The sequence below is a fragment of the Budorcas taxicolor genome, chromosome 1 (genome assembly GCF_023091745.1).
Source record: "Budorcas taxicolor isolate Tak-1 chromosome 1, Takin1.1, whole genome shotgun sequence".
NCBI classification, from domain to species: Eukaryota; Metazoa; Chordata; class Mammalia; order Artiodactyla; family Bovidae; genus Budorcas; species Budorcas taxicolor.
The window spans coordinates 198,381,911-198,406,705 of record NC_068910.1 but is presented as its reverse complement, the minus strand read 5'-3'; the positions used below and the strand labels follow the sequence as shown (position 1 = coordinate 198,406,705).

Here is a 24,795-nt window from a genome sequence, read left to right as displayed (position 1 = left end):
TCCTAGTGAAATGCTAGTGTCTCCAGAGAGTGGCTTCCAGCGGAATTTCCAGTTCTGAGTTGCTGGAGGTCCGTCGAATTCAGGCTCAGTGTCTCAAAGATTTTCTCACAGTTTAGGACACAGTGGCATCTTTGCCCTGAGCTGTTACCAAGGAGTAAGTACTGCTTTCTCCACTGCGAGGGGGCCCTGCCTCCCAGCAGGTGGGCCTCCAACTGCCCTGCCCCCTCCGCCTCCCCCCTCCCTTGCCCTCTTCAGGTAAACCCCTGAGATAAGTCAGAGCTCCCACCCTGCGCCTCCCACCCACTCTTTATCTTTTTCTCTCACTACCAAAAGGCCTGTAATTAGGAAACATTAGCAGGCTCAAAACAGCTTTCACACCTGAAACATCCTCTGTAATTGCACTCAGCAGTGCTCTTCTCTGGCTATTAATGTCACTTTTATGAAGCAATGAGGAACAAAACACCCCGAGGCACTTAAAACATTTTTTTTTTTAATATATATAATACATGTCTTTTAGGAATGGGAGTTTAAAATCACCTGCTTGACAGAGACAGTGATAGACAAAGGCTGGGGGCTCAGGACAGAGCCATGGGCCCAGGGAGCCATGGGATTCAGACACTGCTCTGGAAAGAGTGACAGCCCTGGGGTGGGTTGGCCAAGGCTGGTGGATCCCCTGGGATGAAAGGTGGGCCAGACAAGGGCACTGTTCTGCCTGACTTCATCATGTGTGGTTGCTGTCACTGGGTTTTTACATGAGCTCTTTTTTGTGGGCATGTGTGTGCCTTTGACAGAGAGGTGACTAGAGTGTTACAGATGAGCAATGTCATTGGGTAGAATATGAATTATTACATTGAGTAGAATATTAATTATTGCACTGGTTGCAGAAATGTTAGGGAACCATTGACCGAAACTGCTCATCTTGGTCAGGCAAGATGATAACCACTTGCATGAGTTGTCTTACAACAAGAGGTCTCGATAAGGAACAGGATGCTGCTGCTGAAAACTAACTGGGATAATTTGGAAGGGGCCCAAAGGAGGAAGGAGACTCCAACCCATAATATCTCCCAACAACCTCCCAGAATCCTTTGCGCTGGAGTCCATCTTGGCTGAGAGATGTGAGTGTCACCAGGAAGGACCCAAGTCACATCAAATACGGGCACATGCAAGATGATTGGCCAGAGGCAACCGGGACACTAACCCTGTTACCATAAAGCCTGAGACTGTGAGCCGCATGGCAGAGCAGTTGTCCTGGTTTTCCTTACCCTGCTGCTCTCCACCCGGGTGCCCCCTCCCGATAACATTTCTTGCTTTGTCAGCGTGTATGTCTCCTGAGATAATGCCTTTCTGAGTATTAGATAGGAGCCCACTCTCCAGCCCTGGAAGGGTTCCCCTTTCCTGCAACAGAAGTACATGCGGTATGACTGTGTGTATGTGTGTGGAGGGAGGGACGGATTAAGGAAGAGATGCTTCTTGACTCGCTGTGTTAAAGAACTCTGGGAGTTGTGGTGGTTCACCAGAACCTGACTGACAGATTTATTTTCTTGCTCTTGAAAATGGCTCACAGACTCATTCATCAGTGGAGCGGGAGATATTTCTGTCCATAGACTCCAGGAGGGAACCCCAGAGGTCACCCATTCCCCCTCCCCCTCTCAGAGGCAGGCTTAACCCTCATTTGTCCAGACAGACAGATGTCTTTTCTCTAAAATCTTTTCCAGGAAGGCAGACCCCTACCATGCCCCTTGTCCCAACCCTGGGAACCTTTCTCCCACCGGTATGTGAGGCTGAGGACCAACTGCCTGGTGAAGGTCAGAGTGGCTCTCAGGGCCCTGGAAGGAAACAGGGCTCCTGATGGAGCTGAGGGGGGTCCATAGGGTCTCGTTGCCTTGATAGCCCTGACTCACAGCTCCTCACTGGTCTCCTTGGTGAAAGAAGAAATCTATTACAGGAGAGGACAAAGCATGAGAAGAAAGGTGAGGCAGAGTTAAGAGACCTGTAGAAGATGGGCCACGGGAAAACAGGCGGAGGAGGGAGGCTCAGGGTTGGCAGCAGCCAGATGGGGACTCTAGCCTGGCTCTGGAAGAAGGCGCCTGACCTGTGCGGAAACAGGGCAGCCCTGGGATACACCTTTGACTTGACCCCCAGGTACAGCCAAAAGTGAAAGGATCATTTGGCCTGAATCCCGCTGTATTTCTGGTAGCATCAAGGAGCAAGCCCAGGATTTGGAGTCTGATGTGCTGGGTCTATTGCCATTTCCCTCTGAGTTCTTTAACTTCTGAGTCCATCTTCTGCCTCTGTCACATGGCTAATGTAAGATCTTATTTACAGAGTGGTTGGCAGCATAAATTGTGTTTAGTTTCCTTGTAGACTCCAAGGCCCAGTCAATACCACTTGCCCTGACTAGCGCTAGTGGTTGCAGTGATTCTTGTCTGAGGGACTTAACTTGCCTGGGACGAGAGTGGGGACTGATGGGGGTTGGGAGGCCTGAGATGCAAGATCAACTTTCCAGCATTTCTGTTAGGTTGTGGCTCTTGTGAGAATACCATCAGAGGGTTCACCTTGTTATTACTCACAGAGCTATTATTAAGAATAGTGATAACTACTGCTACTACTAGTTACTGTCGTTAAGTACCAGCTGTGTCCCAGGCACTGGACATCAATGGTACCACCTCATCGAATTCTCACCAGGACCGTGCATGCCAGGGAGTGTTTCTCGCATTTTGCAGATTTGCAGAGCAGACGCTGAGCTTGCGGGCAAGGATCCAAAGTCACGGAACTGCTTAGGGATTTTGCGGAGACTGACCCCAGGCCTGTCTGACTTGGAGCTCACTTGTGCTTCTGCCCCTGAATGAGAGTGAGGAAGGGCGAGTCATATATCATCAAGAAATGAGGGAACAGAGGGCGAGGAAAGGTAAAAGCTCTGTTTTCTACAAAGGGAAATGGTAGGTTTGAAAGCCAAGTGCCAGTGAAACATACACTTATTAAGCACCCATGGATCACTTTTTAAAGCAAGCTGTTTGGAGAGGTGTGGAGCAGGTGGTGTGTAATGTGTGGGCTTTAGAGGCAGAGTAGTAGCAAGTCCTGGAGAAGGCAATGGCACCCCACTCCAGTACTCTTGCCTGGAAAATCCCATGGATGGAGGAGCCTGGTGGGCTGCAGTCCATGGGGTCGCTAAGAGTTGGACACGACCTCACTTTCACTTTTCACTTTCATGCATTGGAGAAGGAAATGGCAACCCACTCCGGTATTCTTGCCTGGAGAATCTCAGGGATGGGGGAGCCCGGTGGGCTGCCGTCTATGGGGTCACACAGAGTCGGACACGACTGAAGCGACTTAGACTTAGCAGTAGCAAGTCCAGGGGGAGCCTTGAGGGTGCGACCCCACCCCCAGGGCAGGTGAGGCCTGGCCAGGAAGGATGGATGCATCCAGGAGGATGCAGGTGGTCCCTGGAGATGGGTGGCTCCAAGTGATGATGAAGGAGCATGTGGTTAGCTCCCGCCCCCAGGTCTTGGCGAATGCTGAGGAAGTGAGGACTCCTGGGAAGGGAGAGAGGTGAGCTGTTGTTTTCCATCCAGTGACGCCGTGTCAGTTGGGCTGAACCGGCCCCTCTTGCCTTCGAGGTGCTCCTCTGCTGGTAGCAGGCAGGGGTCTAGTTGTGGCGCACCCTCCTCTCTATACGTACTGTCCCACTCACCTCTCTTCCTGCTGAAGACAGGATGCCCAGCATGTTTCCCAGGGTCACAGAGGACAACCAACGTGAACGACTTTGGGGTCAATATTCAGACTTATCTTGCCGAGTGAGAGCTCTGCCTTCAAAATGTCATGGTCCGTGTTAAAGGTCCACGCTTTCATTTAGGTGCAAACGAGTCACTGGGAGCCAGGTGGGCAGTGGCTCAGGTGAGGTCTTGTGAGTGGCTGGTTACTCCTGGGGACCAACTACACGATGCAGGTACAGGAAGGGCAGATGCAAGTCACAGGTGATGGTGGCCTCATTGCATGCTGTTCCAGCCTGAGCATGTCTGCAGAAATGGGCTTATTCTGGGAGCCCAGTTTTGAAAGGGACAATGGAAGACCTGGAGTGATGCCTGGTGGGGGTGGTGCCTGGTGGGGGGTGACCAGTGATTGTGTCTTTCAGAGAATGTTGGTTAGACCTGGGAACCTCAGCCCGGAAACAATCAGAAGCAAAGTCCAGTAGGCAAAGGCATGAGATCAAAGCCCTCCCCAGGCTTATCCAACCAGGCTCCAGCAGCCATGGTTTCTGAAGTGGATCACACACAGTGGCCACATTCCCACTATTAGGGAGGGGGCAGGATGGGGGGAGTGTGTCCCCTTCTAAGGCCAGATTTGAGTTTCCTGCACCCTGAGAATGGGCATGACGCCAGGAGCTCCTCTAGGAAGGCCAGTCTTTTCTTCCCCCTGTGCCTTGCTCCCTTGTTTCCAGGATGCTTCCCACTGGCCACGGCCAGCCTGACCCACTCTCAAAACTCTGCACCCATGGAATGGAGAGCCCATCTCCTTGGCCTGTAACCTAGTGTGCTGGCCTCGGCTCTGTGTTTTGAGCGGAAATCCATCCAAGCGGAAGGGAAATGCCATTGGTCTCTCTCAGGGGAAACTGCTCCTCAGTGATGATGGAGAGCAGGCCTGGGCAGAGCAGCACCAGGTTGGTGGGGCCTGGGGCCGGCAGCTCCCGCCCCTGCCTTGTTCGACAAGGCCTTGTTGGGCAGCGGTGAGGACCGCATTCAATCGACAGCTTAAGATAATCACATGTGTGAGGCACTGGGATAATGACAGCTGAATACCCTGCCGCTGTTGCCATAGTGACCAGCCAAGCACTGGTTCCCTCCTTTTTTTTCTTTCTTGTTTTCTGGGCCTCCTTGTTACAGGGCTGGCTGGTGGGGTGGGGGGGCGGGTGAGTTTGGGAAATGGGAAAGAGGAGGAAAAGGGGGAGGGGAGACCCAAGAGGGGTAGCCCATTATATGCTCTTTAAATACCCCAGCTGGAGGTGTTTTAAATCTCAACAGAGACAGAGAGAAACAGTGTCTTAATCCCCAGCTCCCTGTGAATTATTTAAAGGGATCTTGTCAGAAGGATGAATTTGTCACTGTTTCAGTGTCAACAGCAGCAGCAGCTGTCATAATGGCTGAGGACCCCACTCCAGGCAGGGCCTGGTACCAAATGCTGCTGCCTGGTGGAAGTTACAGCAACCCGGGTCCTGTGGACAAGGAGCCTCCTCCCGAGGCACAAGCCTGGTGCACTGGCAGAGACCAGGGTGTGAAATGTGCCCAGATGCCGAGATGCAAACCATCTGGACCTTGGGCTGGCTGGCCTTGCCTTCTATGAATGTGACTCCTTTGGCCCATAGCCATGGCTTCTCTGAGCAGTGCGGGGCACTCCCTGGCTGGGAGTGGTCTGAGCTGACCAGGGTTCCTATGGCCTTTGATGGGTGGGCATATACCCAAGGGAGGGCACACAGGCCCTGCTTAGGCCATAGTCAGTGTCCCCAACTTCATATAGTACCCACAGGCATGCATATACACACAAGCATGCATGCACACACATGCAAGTGTGCACACATCAAAGATGATCTAAGGTGCAGACGACTAGAGGGACAGGAGAGAATCGTAGTTCATTCACATCATGAAGGGAGAGCAGCCTTTCTAAGAAAAGTGCCAGGAGCTCAGAGAGAGGCTAAGCCTAAGGCTGTGGCTGATAGCCACAACTCACGGGCGGGTGTCTCGGATCAGGTTGAGGTCTTTCACATGCATTTTCCGTTCAATCCTCACAGCCATCTGGTGAAGTAGTTCCATATTCTGAGTATCCCTGTCTCCGAGGTGGAGACTGAGGCTCAGGGAGGTTTAGGGGTGTGCTGGGTCTCACTGACTCCAGAGCCTGTGCCTTAAACTCCTGAGGGTCAGGGTTTGGCAGGGTGACAGCAGGGCTGCTTTATCCCAACCCACACTGTTGGGCGATACAAACACTTCCAGGCAGTCTGGATAGATCATGTTTGGGCTCATCTCTCTCACTCTCACCTCAGCACAGTATTTCTTGCATTTTTCCACCATCCAAACTTCGAGAAGAATCTTGTTGAGACTGCCTTGGGAAACAATGAATATGTTTTCCAGACTCTAAGTCTTTCCATATGCTAACTGTGTTCTTTGCCCCCATCCCCTGCTCCTCTGCCCCTTTAGGAAATTCATTGCTTTGTGCCCTTTCAAAGCTCTGGGCTCTCAGAAGCAGTGCCTGCCCCAAGCCAGGTGCCCAGTTCCTTGGCACATTACATAGGGCCATGGTAACGAATAGGGGCCATCCATGTCCCCCCACCAGCCCAGCACATCTGGGAGGTAAATGGAGCATGTTGGGAGGTGAGGTGGTGCTCACAGTCCTCGGGGGAGCCCCTGAGTAAATGGCTGCCTTGCTTGGTTGGTGCGCTAAATGGTAGATCCCTCTGGGCTTGTAGGAGTTTATGCCCCACGGACTACATTTTACAATTTAATTAGCCCTCGAGCTTGTCTAATATCCAAGCTCTTTCAGGCTTAGTTTACTGTCTACACAGGACCTGTGTCCTTGGGATCCAGGGCAGCCGGTGATGCTGGCTCCAGTCCTGCCGGAGCAATCTGCAGCCCTCAGGAGTCTCTGGCCTGTATGTTCTGTGAGAACACGTGCTTCCCGGGCCTCAGTGGGCTTCTCTTCCTGTTCAGAGGCCAGCCATCTTTTACTGGGAACCTAAAAGCAGGACTCTGAATTCTCCCTGATCGTGATACTGTGTAACTCAGAATGGGACTTGAATCCACAGTCTTTTAACTGAGGTCACACACCTGGTCTCAGGTCTTAATGAGGTTCAGGTTTTTGATGTCTCACTGTAGAAAGAATTCAGTGAGAGACAAAGTGATAGGTAAGAAGTGGATTTATTTAGAGAGAAACCCACTCCACAGACAAGAGTGTGGGCCATCTCAGAAGGTGAGAGCAGTCCCCCAGAATGATGTGGTTAGTTTTTATAGGCTGGGTAATTTCACAGACTAATGAGTGGGAGGATTAGTCCAGTAATTTGGGGGAAAGGGCAGAGATTTCCAGGAACTGGGGCACTGCCTGCTTTTTGGTCTTTGATAGTCAGCCTTGGAACTGTCACGGCTCTGGCAGGTGTGTCGTTTAGCTTGCTGGTGTATTACAGTGAGTGTATCCCGAGGCTCAAGATCTAGTGGAAGTCGACTTGTGGTCATCTTAAACCTATTTGGTTCTAATCGAGGTCCCAGGTAGCTCAGTGGTAAATAATCTGCCTGCCAATGCAGGAGACTCAGGAGATGTGGGTTCGATCCCTGTGTGGGGAGATCTCCTGGGGAAGGAAATGGCAACTTATTCGAGTATTCTTACCTGGGAAATCCCATGGACAGAGGAGCCTGGTGGGCTATAGTCCTTGGTCCTGCAGAAGGTCAGACACGACTGAACGACTGAGAACACGTGCAGGGCCTATGTCGTTCTTTCAAAGATTGTGCCCTGCCCCCTTCCTTTGTTTCAACTGGGCAGTGCCTGGGGAGTTAGGATCCTATGGGGCATAGCAATGGCAACCATTTGCAAAATAGCAGATTCCTTCAAACACAAGTTTGTGCCCAAATGCAGACATGGGACCAAAGTCTATGAGTTGTGTCGAATTTTGTCTCCTTGTGGTCTGAACTGGTGACTGACAGTGACTCAGGGATTGCCTGATGAAAGAAGGGGACCCATGCTGAAACCTGGCCAGAGGCAGTCCTGGAGATTCTGGGAGAGGCGGAGAGAAGGCTCCTGGCTGTCCCTCTGGGTCTGTATAGAGACTGAGTTCAGCTTTCTCGTCTCGGCGTTTCCTGCTGACTGAATGGCAGGAATATTTATCTAAGATGGAGGAGACGATTTTTACACCTTCATGCGTGAGTCAGAAGCGGATGCTGAGGTTAACATAACAGCCGTGCTGCTGCTGATAGTAAGGATGATAGTTGGTACTTAGTGAATGGTGGTTACATGCAAGCTCAGTGCTGCGTGGTTTTCTGTCTAGGTGATGATCTTTCAATCTTCCTGACACCCTGCAGGGCAAAGAGTATTTTGCAGTTGAGGAAACTGAAGCTCAGAAAATTGTGTGTGGTCACAGAGCTGTAACTGGCAAAAGTGGGGTTCGCCTGTCCCCACCAACCTCTCCCACCTTCCCCCTACCCTGTGCCACTTGGCAGCCACTCTGGCATCCTGGCTTTCTCAGCTATGTGCCAGGAACACTCTTGCTCCGGAGAGTCTATTCTTATTCCCTGAGCCTGGAATGCTCCTCCCTCATCTCCCCGTGAAGCTAGGGGGCTCCTGAGAGTCGTTCAAACCTCTTCCCAAAAGGAGACCTCTGATAACCCCACTGCCAGCTGTCGCTTGCTAGCCCCTTCCTGCTCCTCAATAGCATTTAACACTGTTCAACTGTATGTTACTAATTCATTTGCTATTCATCCTCTGGTTTGCTCCATTAGATTATCAGGCCCATGGGGCAGGACTTTGTCTCTTAGTCCCTGCTGTGTCACACTAACACCTAGGTCACTACTTGGGGATGTGTTAGGCGTTCAATTCTTTACTGTAAAAATGAGTTAAATGAGCAGGGTTGGAAACACATCAGAATAGCCTCCCTGGAAAATCCCATGGACAGAGGAGCCTGGTGGGCTGCAGTCCATGGGGTCGCTAAGAGTCGGACACGACTGAGCAACTTCACTTTCACGCATTGGAGAAGGAAATGGCAACCCACTCCAGTGTTCTTGCCTGGAGAATCCCAGGGACGGCGGAGCCTGGTGGGCTGCCGTCTAGGACAGCGACTTAGCAGCAGCAGCAGCAGCAGACTGAGAGAGCCCCAAAAGCCAGTTTCAGTGATTTCTTTGTCTAGAAGAGCCTGTGTCTAGGACAGGGGCTGTAGAAATGGCTTATTCTCAGCGATTGCTTCAATACAACACCCTGGCAGACACTGGGCATTCTGGGAGGGGCTGGGTTGGCCCAGGAAGATACAGCAGTCCAAGGAAGGGCTATCAATCATAGATCTTTCCAGAACTCCATGCCTGGAACTGTCTTCAGAGGCATAAGTAGAATCAGAACCTCTTAACTTCATTTTATAGTGGTTCTTAACTTTTGATCAAGATGTAGTATTTCCTAGCTTGCTCATACATCTGACTCATCAGATTGGGCTCCAGATGACCTTTGTCTGTTTCTGAAATCCAACTCCATTCTCGGAGGATGGAGAATGTATTAGAAGGATGTCCTAGAAGGTGGTGTCGATGGACCAGTAGATAGGGTTCATGGCAGTGGTTTTGAAGGAGAACAGTGTATTTTACACGCATGTAGCTGCCCAGACAGCAAATGTCAATAGCCACTCCAGCCTCCTCCAGACCAACAGACCTGCAGGTTCTGATTCCAACAAGGCAGTCAGTCTGAGAAACTGAGATCTTGGAGAAACCTAGAGGCATCTTTATCATACATCAAAGTCCTGATCTGGAAGCCTGAACAAGTGCTTTCTAATGGGTGCATTGTTTTCTTTATTAGGTTTATCTCAAGGACAGATGGTCTATTGGCATCAATAATAATGCCCTTTCAAAGGCTATTAGTATTCTGCTGGTTGTGCAAGGCTGCTTTGTTTCTTCTTCTCCCAGGGACAAGTTAGCCTGGTGACACCTGCTCTAAGCCCCCAGCCAACGACCAGGGGCTGAGGAACAGACCAGGACCTCGCTTGTCCCCTCAGTTTGTCTGTATTGATTGAGGGCTAGGCACTAATACCAGGAAGTCTCTGATGCAGTCAACCTTCCAAGGGGCAAGTCCACGGCAGGAACAGGTGGTGTTGGGGTGGGGGTGAATTTCTGAGACTGCAGCAGGACTAGAGAGAGCAAGGTGGTGACTTCCAGGAGATTACCTGGAGATGTCCAGGTGGCAGCTGGGTAAATAACTCTGGACACTGGGAGGAGGTCAGTGATGGTCCCCATTGCTGTTACAGCCTTCTGTGTGGCTGAGATCACCCAAGATGAAAAGTGAGAGGAGACGGGAGTAAGGGTGGAGCCCTGAGAAACCTGTGGATTCCACTGGTCCCAGATATCCTGGATAAAAACGTTGTCATGTAACACCAGTGTTGCAAGGCTAAATGCACAGAATTACTTCACTGTCGACAGGAACTAATAAATTAGTCAAAACATAATTCCCTGTCCTCAAGGAGCTCACTGCCTGGAAGCAGAAACCAAAGCAATTAATGAATCGTTCAAAACACTGTATTATCCAATGCTAAATTGTGTGGAATAAGCTCAATCATACTTTAAGCATTTGGGAACATGGTAGCTGAATAAAAGCTGGAAAGACATCATGGGGGAAATAAGACCTGTGTTCAGTAGCTCAGTCATGTCGACTCTTCGCCACCCCATGGACTGTGTAGGCCGCCAGCCTCCTCTGTCCATGGGATTCTCCAGGCAAGAATACTGGAGTGGGTAGCCATTCCCTTCTCCAGGGGATCTTCCCAACCCAGGGATCAAACTGGTTCTCCTGAATTGGCAAGCAGTTTCTTTACCACTGCATCACCTGGGAAGCCCTATATAAGACCCGAGGCCACTCAAAGCAATGTCTGCAGAGAGAGCTCAGCTCTGCCACCCATCGGTGGCCTGACTCCTGGCTACTGTTGAGTGTCTCTGAGAGTCAGTGTGCCCATTTGTCAACAAAAGGTCTTGGTCAACACAACCTATCATGGCTTCCTATCAGGTTGTTATTCTCTGGTTCTGTGTTTTGGAGGAGTTGAGATGGGATGAGAATGGTGCAGAAGAAAGATGCCAGAACATCAGCAACAACATCAGGGGCAGAAATAGGCACTGGCTCTGAGTGATGGGAGAGGATGTGGCCCTGGCTCACGCCCTGGCCGTCTCTCGCCTGCTCTGCTGCCGTCACTCTGTGACCAAACAGCAAGCCGGGCCATGAGTCCAGGAGTGAGGTAATGCCAGCCCTAGTGCACGGCAGTGGAAAGCAACAGAGAGGCCGGATGGGGGAACGTTGTTCTGGAAGAAATGGCGAATTGTGGTGACAAATTGGGCATGAAGTTGCCAGGGGCATACTGTTTGTGGATGATAGAGACCAGGCCATCATTGTTGGGTGTTGAGGTACAGGCTGTACCCACTAACCAAGAGTGTTTTTCAGAAAAAGCTGTGTTGAGGAATTAGTTACATATCATAAAATTGACTTGCTTTAATTGTACGATCCAATGATTGTCAGTTTACAGAGTTGTGTAATCACCACCACAATCCCATTTTAGAACATTTCCGTCAGCTCCAAAAAAGACTCTGCATGTGTGTTTGTAGGCACTCTCCTTGCCCATCCACGGTCTCAGTCAGGGGAATACTAGCGCTTTTATGTCTATAGATTTGCCTTTTCTGGACTCCTCACATAAATAGAGAACCATACAGTATGTGGTTTTTGTGTCTGGCTTCTTTCACTGGGCAGTCGTGGTTTAGAGGTTACATGTACCAGTATTTCCTTCTCTTTTATTTCCAAATAGTGCTCCATCATATAGCTATATCCCATTTCATATGTTTAGTAGTTTATGTGCTTACTAATTATGTGTTTAGTGGTGTATGTGTTTACTATGCACATTAACATGGGGAAGACTCAGTCTCAGGTGTCATATGAAAGTCCAGTTGAGAGCTCCAAGGAGCAAGGACTACAGTCAGATTGGCATCAAAGTCAGGGTTGATCCTAGAAGTAGAGTTGCTGGGTCAAATGATGTATACATTTCTAATTTTGATAAGTAAAGCCAGAATTTTCATAGAGATTGTACCACTTCACCCTTCATCTAGCTATTTATTAGAATGCTTATCTCTGACACCCTCTCCAACATGGGGTGTTATCAAACTTTTGTCTGACCAAAAAGAAAAAAGTGTCAAAAGTATCCCACTGTGGCTAATTACCATTTTGGTTATATTGAATGAGGTTTAGCACCTTTTCATATGTTTATTAGCTGTATCTGTTTCTTTTAGTAAACAGTGTTAGAATACTTTGCCCATTTTTCTGTTTTTTTTTTTTTTTCTTTTTTTGGATATATAGATTAAAAAAAAATCTATTAGGGGAAATTAACACTTTATCTGTGATAAATTGCAATAAGTCTTTTCCCAGCATGTTTTCTTTTCTCTTCCTTTTGATTTTACCATGGCTATTTCCATCATGTTAATAAAAAACAAAGTTGTATGGTGCTGACTTGATCAGTCTCTCCATTCATGGCTTATGAGTTTCATGTCGTCATTACTATACATACGTTGTCTCTTGGTTTCTTTTAGTATTTTTATGGTTTCATTTTTAATGTTTACATCTTTGATTCACTGGACATTTTTTCTGGAGTAAGGTAAGAAGTATGGATGTAGAATTATGTGTTTTTTCCAGATGGATACCCAGCTATTACAACAATTTAAAAAAATGGTTCACCTTTTCCCCAATGATTTGAGTTGTGGCCAACCTTCCAAATGGTGAGACCTATTGATTTGATATTTAGAACATCCCATCAGTTCCTCTGCCACATATAGGCTCAGGAGTGGCCTTTTCTCTATATTCTTACAGAGACTTGATATTTTATCTTTTTAATTTTTTGCCAATCTGATAAGCAAATGGAGGTGTTTTGTTGTTTTAATGGGAGGAGATAATTACAGAAAGGAACACAGGAGACAGCATGTCAAATGCCTGGAAGTGGAGGGTGAGAAACCTTTAGTAGGAGATTGACTTTGGGAAGGGCAGTGAGAGCGCCCCCCAGAGGCTGGAACCAGCACAGGTCTTAGGTCTGAATACCAATGGGGTTGAGTATCCAACGCTGGTGAAACCCATTTTTTTTAAGGATTTGTGAAGCTGTGCACCTAGAGACACAGAGTCCCTCAAAGCTTGGTTAGGGAGGCAGACCTGATGCATGAGAGAGTATTAAGGGGACACATGGATCTGGTCAAAGCACCCTCTCTCTGTCCCTCACCCCATCACCCCACCTCAACATGATAAGAACCTAGAATTTCTGCACCAAGATACACTTTCAGTTTCCACCAGCCTGGTCCAACCCTCTGTCATCTCTCACTTGAAGCAGGAAAACGAAGACCGGTTGTCCTGCTCATGTACTCATCCACCCAGTCTCTACTTTGCATCAGAGAACTCTTTAAAAATCTCAGCTCTGGTCACCTATATTTTCCTCCCTAAAACTTATCAATGCCTTCTACTCTCAGGGTGAAATTCCAAGTTCTCCATCAGACTCACTCTCTCTGCAGTCTTCTTCCTGCTACCTCTAGTTTTTTTTTTTTTAATGATTCTTCCTTCCTCAGTGGTGCCAGGACATTTCTCTCCACCACAGGGCCTTTGCACTTGCTGTTCTTGGGCCTCAGTGCTCTGTCTCTTCTCTGCCCCTCTCTGCTGGCAGCAGACGCACATTTCTCCTGGCTGACTTCTATCCACCCATCCCTCTCAGCTTGGAGGGTCATCTCTGCCAGGCCTCTTGGCATCCTGAAATTTTCCCTCACAGCAGTTAGCACAATTGTAATAATTTAGTTATTTTAATAACCGTTTGTCTAATTTCTGTTTCTCTCACTAGATTATAAGTTTCATATTTCTGCATCCCCAGTGGCTAATGGAATGCCTGGCATAAAGCTGGCCTTCAATAAATATTTTTTTCCACTGATGGATGCATGAAGTAGAACTATAAAGCAATGACACTGATTCCAAGTATCACAAACGAATAATGATGTCTTTCCTCCCTGCTGGGAATGCTGTTCCACCCTCATCTTGACTTACTCAGATCTTCTCTTTCAAGGCCCACAATCCTAATTGCCCCTTGCTCAGAGAGTATTTGTGTTTCCTCCAGCCTGCTCTGATTGCTGTGTTTCTAACCCCTGTAGCTCTAGCAGGCAGAAGAATAAAAAAGGGAAAGAGACTCCATCACAGCCTTTCCCCAAACAACGAGGAATTATTTTTCTTTCTCTCAATTTCTTTCTGCTCTTTCCCTTTGAACATACAGCTGTATTCCCCCTAATTTGCTTTGATCACTCCCTTAGGAGCTGTCATGGAATCAATTAGATCTGTAGACTTTTATGACTCCAGGTCACCCAGTATGATTCCTCATTTTACAGATGAGAAAACTGAGGCCCAGAGAGGTTAATGATGGAAACAATTACCTCTATTGGGTCGTATAATACCAATCAATGTCATTTTCTGAGATAAATGTTCTCAATATCCCAGCTCCACAAGAGTGTAAATCCTCATTCTGTCTATTTCGAGACATGCTAGTGGTGACAGCCTTAGTGTTAAGATGAGCCCCAGATGGTGAGCTTCCTGCCCTGCTCTCACATAGGAGAGCTGCTTTAGTCTTGGGTGGCTCAAGGTCCCCACCCTAAGTGGGCCTCAAGCTTCACCTGTGCATTGACAAAGAAGCCCCATGTTCATGTTGAAACTTCATACAGCCCAGTGAAATGATATATCGTGAGACCTGCTGTGTTTAAACAATTGCAGAACAGCAAAAAAAAAAAAAAAAAAAATCCTGTCCTTCCGTCTGAAGTCATGTAGGGTCAACTGGGAAAATGTAATTTCAAAACAGCCATGAAAAGGGAGGGAGGTCTGAAAAGTTGAACTAAAAAAACTGCTGGCAATGACTTCTCCCTAATGTATTTACTTTCTGGTTGTAAAAAACCAGGCAAGCAGAATGTAACTTTAACAAACACATTTAAATAGAATATAACACCAAAAAAAAAAAAAAAAAAGGATCTAAAGAAGGAATAAAAAGTGTACCTTAGCATCTAGAGATTGGATACGAAATTAAACAAAATGCAGGTGAGGTTGACTGTGTACAAGGATCCTGGAAGGAGCCCACTAAAACTCCAGACTGGGGAGGGAACTGGGCCTCCTGAGAGTGCTGGAAGGGGTCTGGGGAGGAGTGTCACTGGGGGTTGCTGTACAGGCCTGAGTGGGCAGGGCCAGGTCTCCAGGTGTTCTTTCCTTTGCTCCATACCTGGTGTTCAGAAGCCCTGGTACAGTTTTGAAGGACAGCCTCGCCTCTGCCTTGCCTCTTGCTCCTATAGAGAATTAATTCTGTGCAGGAAGAAATCCTAGTGTATTTCCCATGTAACACTTGATTAGTTTTTGGCTCTTTTAATAAAGAATTCTCATTTATATATTTAACTGTACACTGTGAATAATAAGCAACTAACACGATATTTAAAGAAATGATACTGTTTGATTTCTTTTGTTATTACTGCTAATTAGTCAAGGATCTTTATTTTCACTTTTCACTTTAGGAAGTGGAATTTCTTCTGCCCCTTATTTACTTTTTTAGCAAACACATTGGAACCTCCTGGGAAGACCCCCAGTTCTTGAGGGCAGGGTTCTGAGGACTCCCCAATATGGGTGGCTGCTTCCTCTCTCAGAACAATGAAGAGGGAATGATCCAGCAACTTTTCTTTGGCCCCCTGGGTGGCTCATGAAGGGAGCCATGTCTTTTACAGACTGACCCTCTTCCCGTATTGCCTGTTACTAAAATAAGTTACTAGGTGAATTTCTTCAGCCATTCAAAGCACTTGTTTCTGTCTCCTCTCTTCCCCGTATCCTTTATGGTGATGTGAGCATGGGTGAGTTGAATTGAATGATGAATTGCACCTATAAATTGGTAATGGTAAGCTAGCTCTTTGGGGGAATTGTTGGTATGATTGAGGGACATTATTTTCCTTCTGACCCACAGGACTGCTGATTATAAGAGAACTCTTTTCCAATAAGAGCCACAACTGTATTTCCCTTATTCAGAAGCTTTCTTTACTCCCTAAGTAACACCTTCCAATATTCTCTTCCATCACATCTTTGCTCAAAGTATGCACACAAGGAAGCTTAATTTGCTTCATTTGGGATCTCTCAGCAATTCTGCTCTTCCCAGTTTCACAGTCTAGCTCTTTCAGAGAGATTGATGTTATAAAACAAGTTTTTGTGAATCTATGTTGAACAATTCTGAAAAGTTTTATATTCATATGATTTTTGGAGCTATAAAGGAGTTATACCACAATAAAGAAATTAGGCTCAGAAATGAGGATTTCCCGGGTGGATGGCGGTGACATGTGGTCAGATCCCCAGAGTGACTACAAGAGTAGAGGCTGTGGCATTGAAGATGAAAGTCCCTGCTGTCATAGGGACTCGAAGCTGCAGGTGGACATAATGTCCCTTGTGGACATCATGAGTCACTGTCACAGCATGAGAGTTGTGGCTTAGGTGATGGGAAGCTTTATACAGTGATGTCTGTTATATTTTGGGATGGACTACATAGGAATCTCCTGAAATGTGCTCATAAAGAGATCTTTAAATGCAAGTTAGGGTTAAGCGTGTTCATTTCTCAAGTCAAGCCGTTACACTGGTGAGCTCGTAAGGCCCCCTCAGTGCCAGACTTCTCCTCTGCTCTGCCTCTCCTTGTCTTCTTACTCTCTATTTTGTGTTTTCCATGTGTGTGCCTGGCCTGCTTGGTACAGTGGGAAGAAGTCAGTGGCTACGATGAAAATCTGAACACCATCCGCACCTACCAGGTGTGCAATGTCTTCGAGCCCAATCAGAACAACTGGCTGCTCACCACCTTCATCAACCGGCGGGGGGCCCACCGCATCTACACGGAGATGCGCTTCACTGTGAGGGACTGCAGCAGCCTCCCCAACGTCCCAGGCTCCTGCAAGGAGACCTTCAACTTGTACTACTATGAGACTGACTCCGTCATTGCCACCAAGAAGTCGGCCTTCTGGTCCGAGGCCCCCTACCTCAAAGTGGACACCATTGCGGCAGATGAGAGCTTCTCCCAGGTGGACTTCGGGGGAAGATTGATGAAGGTCAACACAGAAGTCAGGAGCTTTGGGCCTCTGACACGGAATGGTTTTTACCTTGCTTTCCAGGATTATGGAGCCTGTATGTCTCTCCTTTCTGTCCGTGTCTTCTTCAAAAAGTGTCCCAGCATTGTGCAAAATTTTGCAGTGTTCCCGGAGACCATGACTGGGGCGGAGAGCACATCCCTGGTCATTGCTCGGGGCACATGCATCCCCAATGCAGAGGAAGTGGATGTGCCCATTAAACTCTACTGCAACGGGGACGGGGAGTGGATGGTACCCATCGGGCGCTGCACCTGTAAGCCTGGCTATGAGCCCGAGAACAGCGTGGCCTGCAAGGGTAAGCCCTGAGGCTCTTGAGGCCTCTCCTTCCTGCAGCAAAGAAATCAGGAGTCAGGAGTCCCCACGTCCAGCTCTGGATCAGATAGGGACAGAAGAGCCTAATGGCTTCTTCTAAAGTTCTGGAGAACCTCCATCTCCAGTGCTAGGCCTGATGGTTTTCCAGTTGTGTTCAACCAGAATTTCTGTATTCTGGGTGGGAGAAAGAGATGGGGAGAATTCTAAATGGGGGATCATAACCACTCATGTATATTTAGTTTGGGGAACACTGACACTCATATTCTCTCTCTTTCTTCCTCTTTTAGACACAGACACACACACCCCTGCATCCTGTCTAGCCCTGTGCTCTGAGGCATGGATTATTTGGGTTGTCATGGATAAGTCACTCAAGGGTAATTGAGAAGCAACTGAACTTAGAAAATATTTTCGTTCATTTCAGTCCAGCTCCCACATCACTTAGCTTGGTACTGAACCCATGCAGCTCATTAACTCAAAGCCTCCTGGCTTGGCTGTCTTCGTCCAGGGACTTAGTGCCAGGCCATGGGGCAAGGATGGGGCCTAGCGTTAGTAGGTCCTGAAAGGAGATGAATGTGTTGGAATGGGGGTGGTATAGTACCATGTTTTCTGTTACCTTTGCTTCAGGACGTTACAGAGTGATGGTGACTTTGCGGCTGGCGGTGTCAGGGTACCCTGTCCTCATATTGGCCCTCCTCAGTCTAGGAGAGCACATGTCCAGTCTATGGCAATAAATATGCTGAACTGGCTGGAAACTCGGCCTTCTCTGGGAGTTAATAGAAGGATCAAGAGGGTCCATGGCTCATCTGTTGCCTGAGTACATGGAAGCTAAACAGGGGAGAACCCAAGCTGAAGAAGAGAAGACTATTTTCCTTTATTTTTATCTTTTGCTCGTGGCCTTCAAAGTTTCAGAGTCTTTCAAAAGCAAGGTTTCCCACACAGACCTCAGAGATGACCACCTTGACCCTGACTCCTTACTCGGGTTGCCCCCAGTCCTTTGGAGACCACTTGGAGATGGGGGGAGCTGTGTGTGCAACTGTGCTCAGTCATCAAGTTGTCTGACTCTTAGCAACTCTATGGACTGTAGCTCACCAGGCTCCTCTGTCCATGGGATTTCCTGGGCAAGAATACTAGAGTGGTTTGCCATTTCCTTCTCCAGGGGATCTTCCCAACCCAGGGATTGAACTCATGTCTTCTACACTGGAAGGTGGATTCTTAGCCGCTGAGCCACCAGGGAAGCCTGGGGGGAGCTACAGTTGCTCCGTTTTCTCCATCATGAGCTTCATGCCAGCTGTCCCCTGTCATCCTCCCCACCCTGCCTGAGCAATGGAACATCCTTTGTGTGTCTCCTTCTCCACTTTTAGTCACCAACCACCTGCAGGTGAAGTACCGGGCACAGTAGTGCTATTGCCCACCAACTCTGCAGTCCTTTGGACTCAGTTAATTGCCTGGGCTGGGGCACTCACAGCCTTTCTGAGACCTGCTGAGAGCAGGGAGCTGTGCCTTTATGTCTTTATTGGATTTCTTGGTCATGATGCCCATGATGGATGATGTGGAAACAGAGGAGAGAGCATGCCAGATCAAGTGATGAATCAATACAGACTGGTTTAATACCAGCCGCCCTGGTCCCACCATGCTCCCCTGTCCCATTGGTTGGGGGTGGGAGGGCAGTGCCCTCTTGAGCATGTGTTGGGTCTGCGTGGGGACCCAGGCCAGGCTGAGTTTAGCTGCAGGTGCCACAGCTGCCAGGCACACTCTTGATAGCAAGGGTGATTTCTCCAGACTTCAAAGGGCTGCCATCCCACACTTGCTGGCTGGGGCCCTTGTTTTGCTCATTATTTCCTGAGCAGAACAGCAGGAACCAGAGAAAGTATTGATTGGTTCTGATTTAATTGGGACTCTGGGAACAGGCTTTCATTTCTCTGGGCTAATCGGAACTTTTCTCTTTTGGGAGGGTTCTGCAGTGCCTGCTGCTTACCTCCTGTGGTTGTCCTGGGAGGGCCTATGGGGGCAAATATGTAAAACCAAGTGGCTGCTTTCCATCCTGTCTACCTAGCCTCAGCCTCCTCCTGACGTTTGGTGGCTGTTCCTAATCTAGAGCTGTTAGGAACCTGACTTGACTTCACACTCTGCTTGTTGCAAACTCACTGGAAGCTGGAGGAGATGGGGAGCCCTGGGCACCATGATTTGCCATTTCAGAGACACAGGAAGCCACATTTTGATGGTAGTTCTAAGCGCAGAGAGTAGCGAGCCAGGCAGTACCATAGGTCCTGCAGCCCAGCAGCCTGGCTGGCCTCTGTGCTCTAGAAAGGCACCTTTTTTTCTGTCTCAAGAATTTTAAGGTTTCCTCCTGCCTCCTTATCCTGGCTGTGTGTATGTGTGTGTGTGTGTGTGTGTGTGTGTGTGTGTATAAACAGGATTCCCCTTGGCTCTGCTAGTAACCTGGGCTTGATGACTGAGACCAACTTCCACCTCTCTAGGGCTCACAGGAGTGGGATGCCCAGGGAGGTGAAGGGCTTTGGGCAGATTCTGCACTTTTTGAATAGGGATGGACAGTGCTTGGGGAGGTATTTGTAACTGGTTCCTGGGGTGTATATTCAAGGCAGCATGCTCAGTTCATTTTGGATTCTCATGCTGGGCCGTCAGGTGGGCACCGTGATCACCCACAGTTGCCTGCCTAGCACAGCCTCCTACTGAGAGCATGGAGATCGGTGGATGCAGTAGAGACTTGTGGGTGGGAAAGAGCGAGTCTCCATCATCGGTCCTGGTAAGACCTGAGAAGGGAGGCAAGCTGCTCTCTCAGCACAGCCCTGAGAATTGATGCCCCAGAGCCTGGCTGGAAGAAGCCGGGATGGTTCCACAATTCACACAGTTGTGTGAAGCTGATCAGTTTTCTTTTCTGGATACTTGAATCTGAGCTTTTGCTTGTGTTGAATCTATGGGGTGGCAGAAAGCATATACTTTGTATTATTTTTCTGGCAGGACAGGCTTTCATCATGGGCAGGAATCTTATTCTGACTTTCACTTTGCCTCTGTGAAACTCTTGCCTGTCAGAGTCATGGTGACCAGTTGCTTGGTTTTGCAGAGGCGCCTGGAGACCAATTAGGTGGCCCAGCCAGCAAAGAATGGCCATGGCCTAGAACTGTTCCTGTTGTGAGGAGGGAGGGGGTGGCAAGCGGAGGAAGCCACTGGGGAGCTTGCACATCAGAATGTGCAGCAAGCAGCTCACACTCTTTCTAGAGGCTCCATGGCCCAGGGCCTGTTCCGGCCTCATCCTTTCTGTACCCATAGGTTAGGCCAATCAGTCAGAATCCCAGAAGCCTGTTGACCCCACCAGTGACTCTAACCCATCATGCATTTATCTCTGTGAAACTGTTGATTACTAGCAAAATGGTCTATCTGCCCCAGCTTCAGATTTTATGCGGATAGTATAGCTGATTAATGAGAAATGATGGCTTTGTCGTTATACACCCTCAAGCCTTCCCTGCTCAGGTTAATGGCTGAGTCGATTCTCCATGTGAGTCCCTATAGCCTGACTGTCCCTGGGCCAGGGAGACCAAGAACTAGTGCCTGGCAAGCTCGCTCTGTGTTGTGGTCCCTAAAATGTTGCGCTGGTCTTGGAGGTCAGCTAAGATCATTCCAGCTCTGGATTTTGGCAAGGCCTTGGCAGTTCCTAAAGAAGAACAGCTCTGTTCTTGGTTCTTCTGTCCCCTGTTTTGTGTCTCTCCTGTCCCCTGGTATCCATCAGAGCCTGCCTTGGATCCTGAGACCTCATGGGCACTGTCCGTGCAGCATCCCACACCTTCATCCACACTTCCCTGCCCCTCCTCCAGGTCTCTTTTTCCTTCCTCCCTCCCCTGTTTTCCTTGGGAGGGACTGTTTTCCTTCGTGATTTTCCACCTACATGTAACTTCCTTCATGCCTGGAAATCCGAGAGACATTTTGAACCTTTCAGTAATTTCAGTGCCTTTGTCAACTTGAGCAGCCAGGGAGAGAGCCAGTTTATAAACCTGGGGAGCTAAGAAATCTGCAGAATTCAAAAGGGGAGAAAAATGTATCTAGTTTAGCTCTTCGTGGAAAAGAGAAGTTTCTGGGGCCTATTTCCACCTCCCTTAGGGTTGCTGGTCCCAGCTCTAGGTCTCCTCCTGCCTCCTCATCCTGGCACTGTGTGTGTGTGTGTGTGTGTGTGTGTGTGTGTACAGGTGACCACATTCAGGGGCACTGAGGAAGTCTTTCTGCTCTGCTCTCTGGCCCATCAGCTGTTGGCTGGTGACTGAGAGGAAGCCCACAGCCTAGATGCCTCCTCCTAGGCCCCAGGGAGACCCACTCAGCTCAGTGCTGGGGAAGGCCCGAGTTATTAACACCGCAATCCTATAAGATGAGCTTCATAATAGGATTTCCCAATAGGCTACTTCATTTAGAAACCTCTTGGGCCTCCACGGTGGCCCTGCCCAGTACCCTCCAGAGAGGACTCTGATGTAATAGACTGCATGTAATCGGCTGTGACCCCAGCATGAGCAACAGCAAACAGCTGGAAGGATGCTGTCTGCCTCACCAACTCCAGCACACTGTGCGGGTGTGCACAGCCCAGACTCTGGGGGCTGCAGGGGACAACCAGGGAAGTGGGGGGGGCAGTTTTGAGTTCCAAATCCCCTTGTGCTCTGCGCCACCCCTTCTGCCTTTAAAGGATAGGTTAGAAGTACCCAGATTCTACTGGTGTTGACCAAGCAATCATGATTCTCCCAGGTCAGTGCTGAAGCTGCTGAGAATGTTCTGGGCATGATAGCCGTCCTGGCTAGAAGTCCATGACTTAGTAAACATTATCAAAGATGACGACAAAGGCACCACAAGATTGTTACTGAGGTGGCTGGGTACATCACAGCATGAGCAGTCCAGTTTGGGCCCATGAAGAACTATGGAGTCTGAAACAGCCCAAGCTGGGGTGGAAGTGGGCCGGATACCAAGAGGCCAACTATTCTGGCTGCCTTATATATCCATGGAGAATGGGCAGACAGAGAGCATCGCTGGGCACCAGTCTGGGGAGCCCGGCTGGGTGATGTCAGACCGGGATCAGAACTCGAGTCTGGGAGGCCACTGTCTGCTTCTGCTTCTGAGACTGTTATTTTTTTTTTCGAAATTAACCATCCTTGGATACGCAATATCTGTTTTCAGGAATAGCAACCCCCTCTCAGCTCTTCTCCCATGAACTCTTTCTCGGCACCTGTGTTGCCCTTTGTGTTTTTTGGGTCCGGGTGCTCTGTGCAACTGTGCACTGTGGTTTGATGTTTCTGCACTGTGCAGCACAGAGCTCCGTGCTGACTACCCCTGTCTTCTTTTTAATCTCTCTGGAAGCAGCACCATCTCTCAGTACCATGTCAGATGCTCTGACACGTTGATCTGCCTCTGGACCATCCAGAGGGTCATGGCGTCAGTAGTGGGGGTAAGTGACACAAAGCTCCCTGGGAAGGATGAAGTCTAAAGGCTTTGTGCTTCTAGAAAAGGACAGGGAGGGTGGCAGGGCTGTGGGATGGAGTCCTGGTTATGGCTCAGTAATTGACCTCAAGGACCAATATGGGCCCCCGAGGCAGTGCTGTTGTCAGACTTACCCCCTTTTCTCCCTGGTCCTGCCTCTCTCTCGAGCTGGACGGTCTTGTGTGCAGAACCTGAACACATATATCTCAGCACAAACTTCCTTGCCACTTTGGAGTTTGAAGTATAGAGAAAACTCCCAGTGAATCTGAACTTGCCTGGGGTGCGATCCCTCGATTCTGGGCCCCAGGAGCTCTAATGGTGTGAGTTTGGTTTCCATGCTTTGGCCCATTGACAAGCTGTGTTGACAGTACCCTAATGCTCCTGAGCCTCAGTTCTCTTTCAAGTCAGTGGAGGAAGAGCCTGAGACAGTCAGCTCAGAGCAGCTGCAAAAGGGGAAGGAATATATCCCATTTGCACACTGCCAGGAGCAAGCCTTATTTTGCCAATGGAACTGTGGCAGGGATGTTGAGAGAGGGGCACCCTGGCCTTTCCCTAGGGGAGGGGTCTCTGCCTGCAGATGCCATCTGTACTGTCCTTGCCGGCTGAGCTAAGAGCTGGAGTACAGTTACCTGGTCAGGCGGCTGCAGCTGAGCCCTCCACTCGTGTTTTAAGGGCCAGTTAATGAGGTGGATATGACCCTTGGGGCCTGCTCAGCTCACTCCTTGCAGGCCTTGGCACTTGTGGCCTCCAGTTCCTCAGTCTGGTTGGATTCCACTTGTGAGCTCCTGCAGATGTAGTGTCGCTATGCTCACTTCTTTCTCTAGGTTCTTATTGCGCACCTACTGATGCCAGGCCCTTTACACTTAAACATTCCGATGGAGCAATTTTACTTCTGAGAATCTACTAGAATCTTAGCTCTTAGACAGTGCTTGCCGTGTCCAAAGGGCAGGGTCATGAGTGGCCTATGGAGGGTCCAGCCCACCAGATGACACGTAGTCTGCTTTGCCACTGTGGCCCTCCCCTGCTCTTGGACACCTCCAGTGGTCTGACACTCAGACTTCCAGAGGCAGCCTGGTTCATCTCAGAGCGCTTCCTAGGACTGAAATGAATCAGAGGCCCATTGCTCTAGACCCTGGGGTGGAACTTTAATGCAAATCTCCCTTATCCCAGGTTACTTTTTGTTGTTATTTTTTAAATATTTTGAGCAGGTAGGACATTAAGTTTCCCTGACTCTTGTCTTCATCAGATCCCTCACTGTTTCAGTTGCTGATATTCTCTTGTTAACAGGGTCCATGCATTTGCACATCCAAAACACAGACACATCTGTCTTCATTTGCGCAGGGCTTACTGTACAGGGTTTTTCACTGAGTTCCACCCACCACTCTCATACCCCAGACTCTCTTTCTTAACAGTGAAAGTTAGGAGTGGTTTGGTTGTATTATGTAGAGATCTGCCTCTTACTTTCCAATGATTGTGTAGTATTCCATTGGATCGATGTACCTTTATTTAATTGGCCCTTCATTTATATAGACGTAGGTTGCTTCCTGTGTTTTGATATTTCTAAACAATGTTTCGGCAAACATCCTTGTGCATTCATCTTTGCACTTAGGTGTGAGCATATCTGTGAAACAAATTCATTAATTAATTTATTCAATGAATATTTATTGAGGGCTTTCTGTGTGCCAAGCACTTTTCCAAGAGCTAAGAATGCAACAGATTCTTTGAAGTAAAATTGCTGACTCAGAGTATAAACATTTTTAATTTTGATAGATATTCCCAAACAGTCCTCCAAAAAAAGACACTTTCTACTGATTTTTGCTCGGACCAACAAGTTTTAGAGTTTCTGTTCCTTATACCTTTGCCAAGATAATAAAATATCAACTGTTTTTATCTTTGCCAATCTGATAGATGAAAACTGGCATCCAACTGTGGTTCCCATTTGCATTTCTCTTGCTATGAGGGGCGTTGAACTTGGCAAAGTTCCATAAATTGCCTTGTTGGGGAGCTGAACACGAATATTCTTATGTAACGCATCATTATGTCAGGTAGGTCTGCACATGGTAGTCAGTTTGGAGTATAGTCACTCAAGGACATGGTCTACCCTTCACTCTCTAGTCCCTTCCCTTCTGCCTTGCATCCCACCCTTCACACATTC

General features: G+C 48.5%; 1 protein-coding gene across 1 annotated transcript in view; it reads left to right on the top strand.

Moving 5' to 3' along the window:
* EPHB1 (EPH receptor B1) overlaps positions 1-24,795 on the top strand; it is a 317,259-nt gene that overhangs the window by 7,263 nt on the left and 285,201 nt on the right. The window contains exon 3 of the mRNA XM_052645625.1: positions 16,473-17,154. Within this exon, the coding sequence (XP_052501585.1) occupies positions 16,473-17,154 (682 nt within the window). The remainder of the gene's footprint in view (positions 1-16,472; positions 17,155-24,795) is intronic.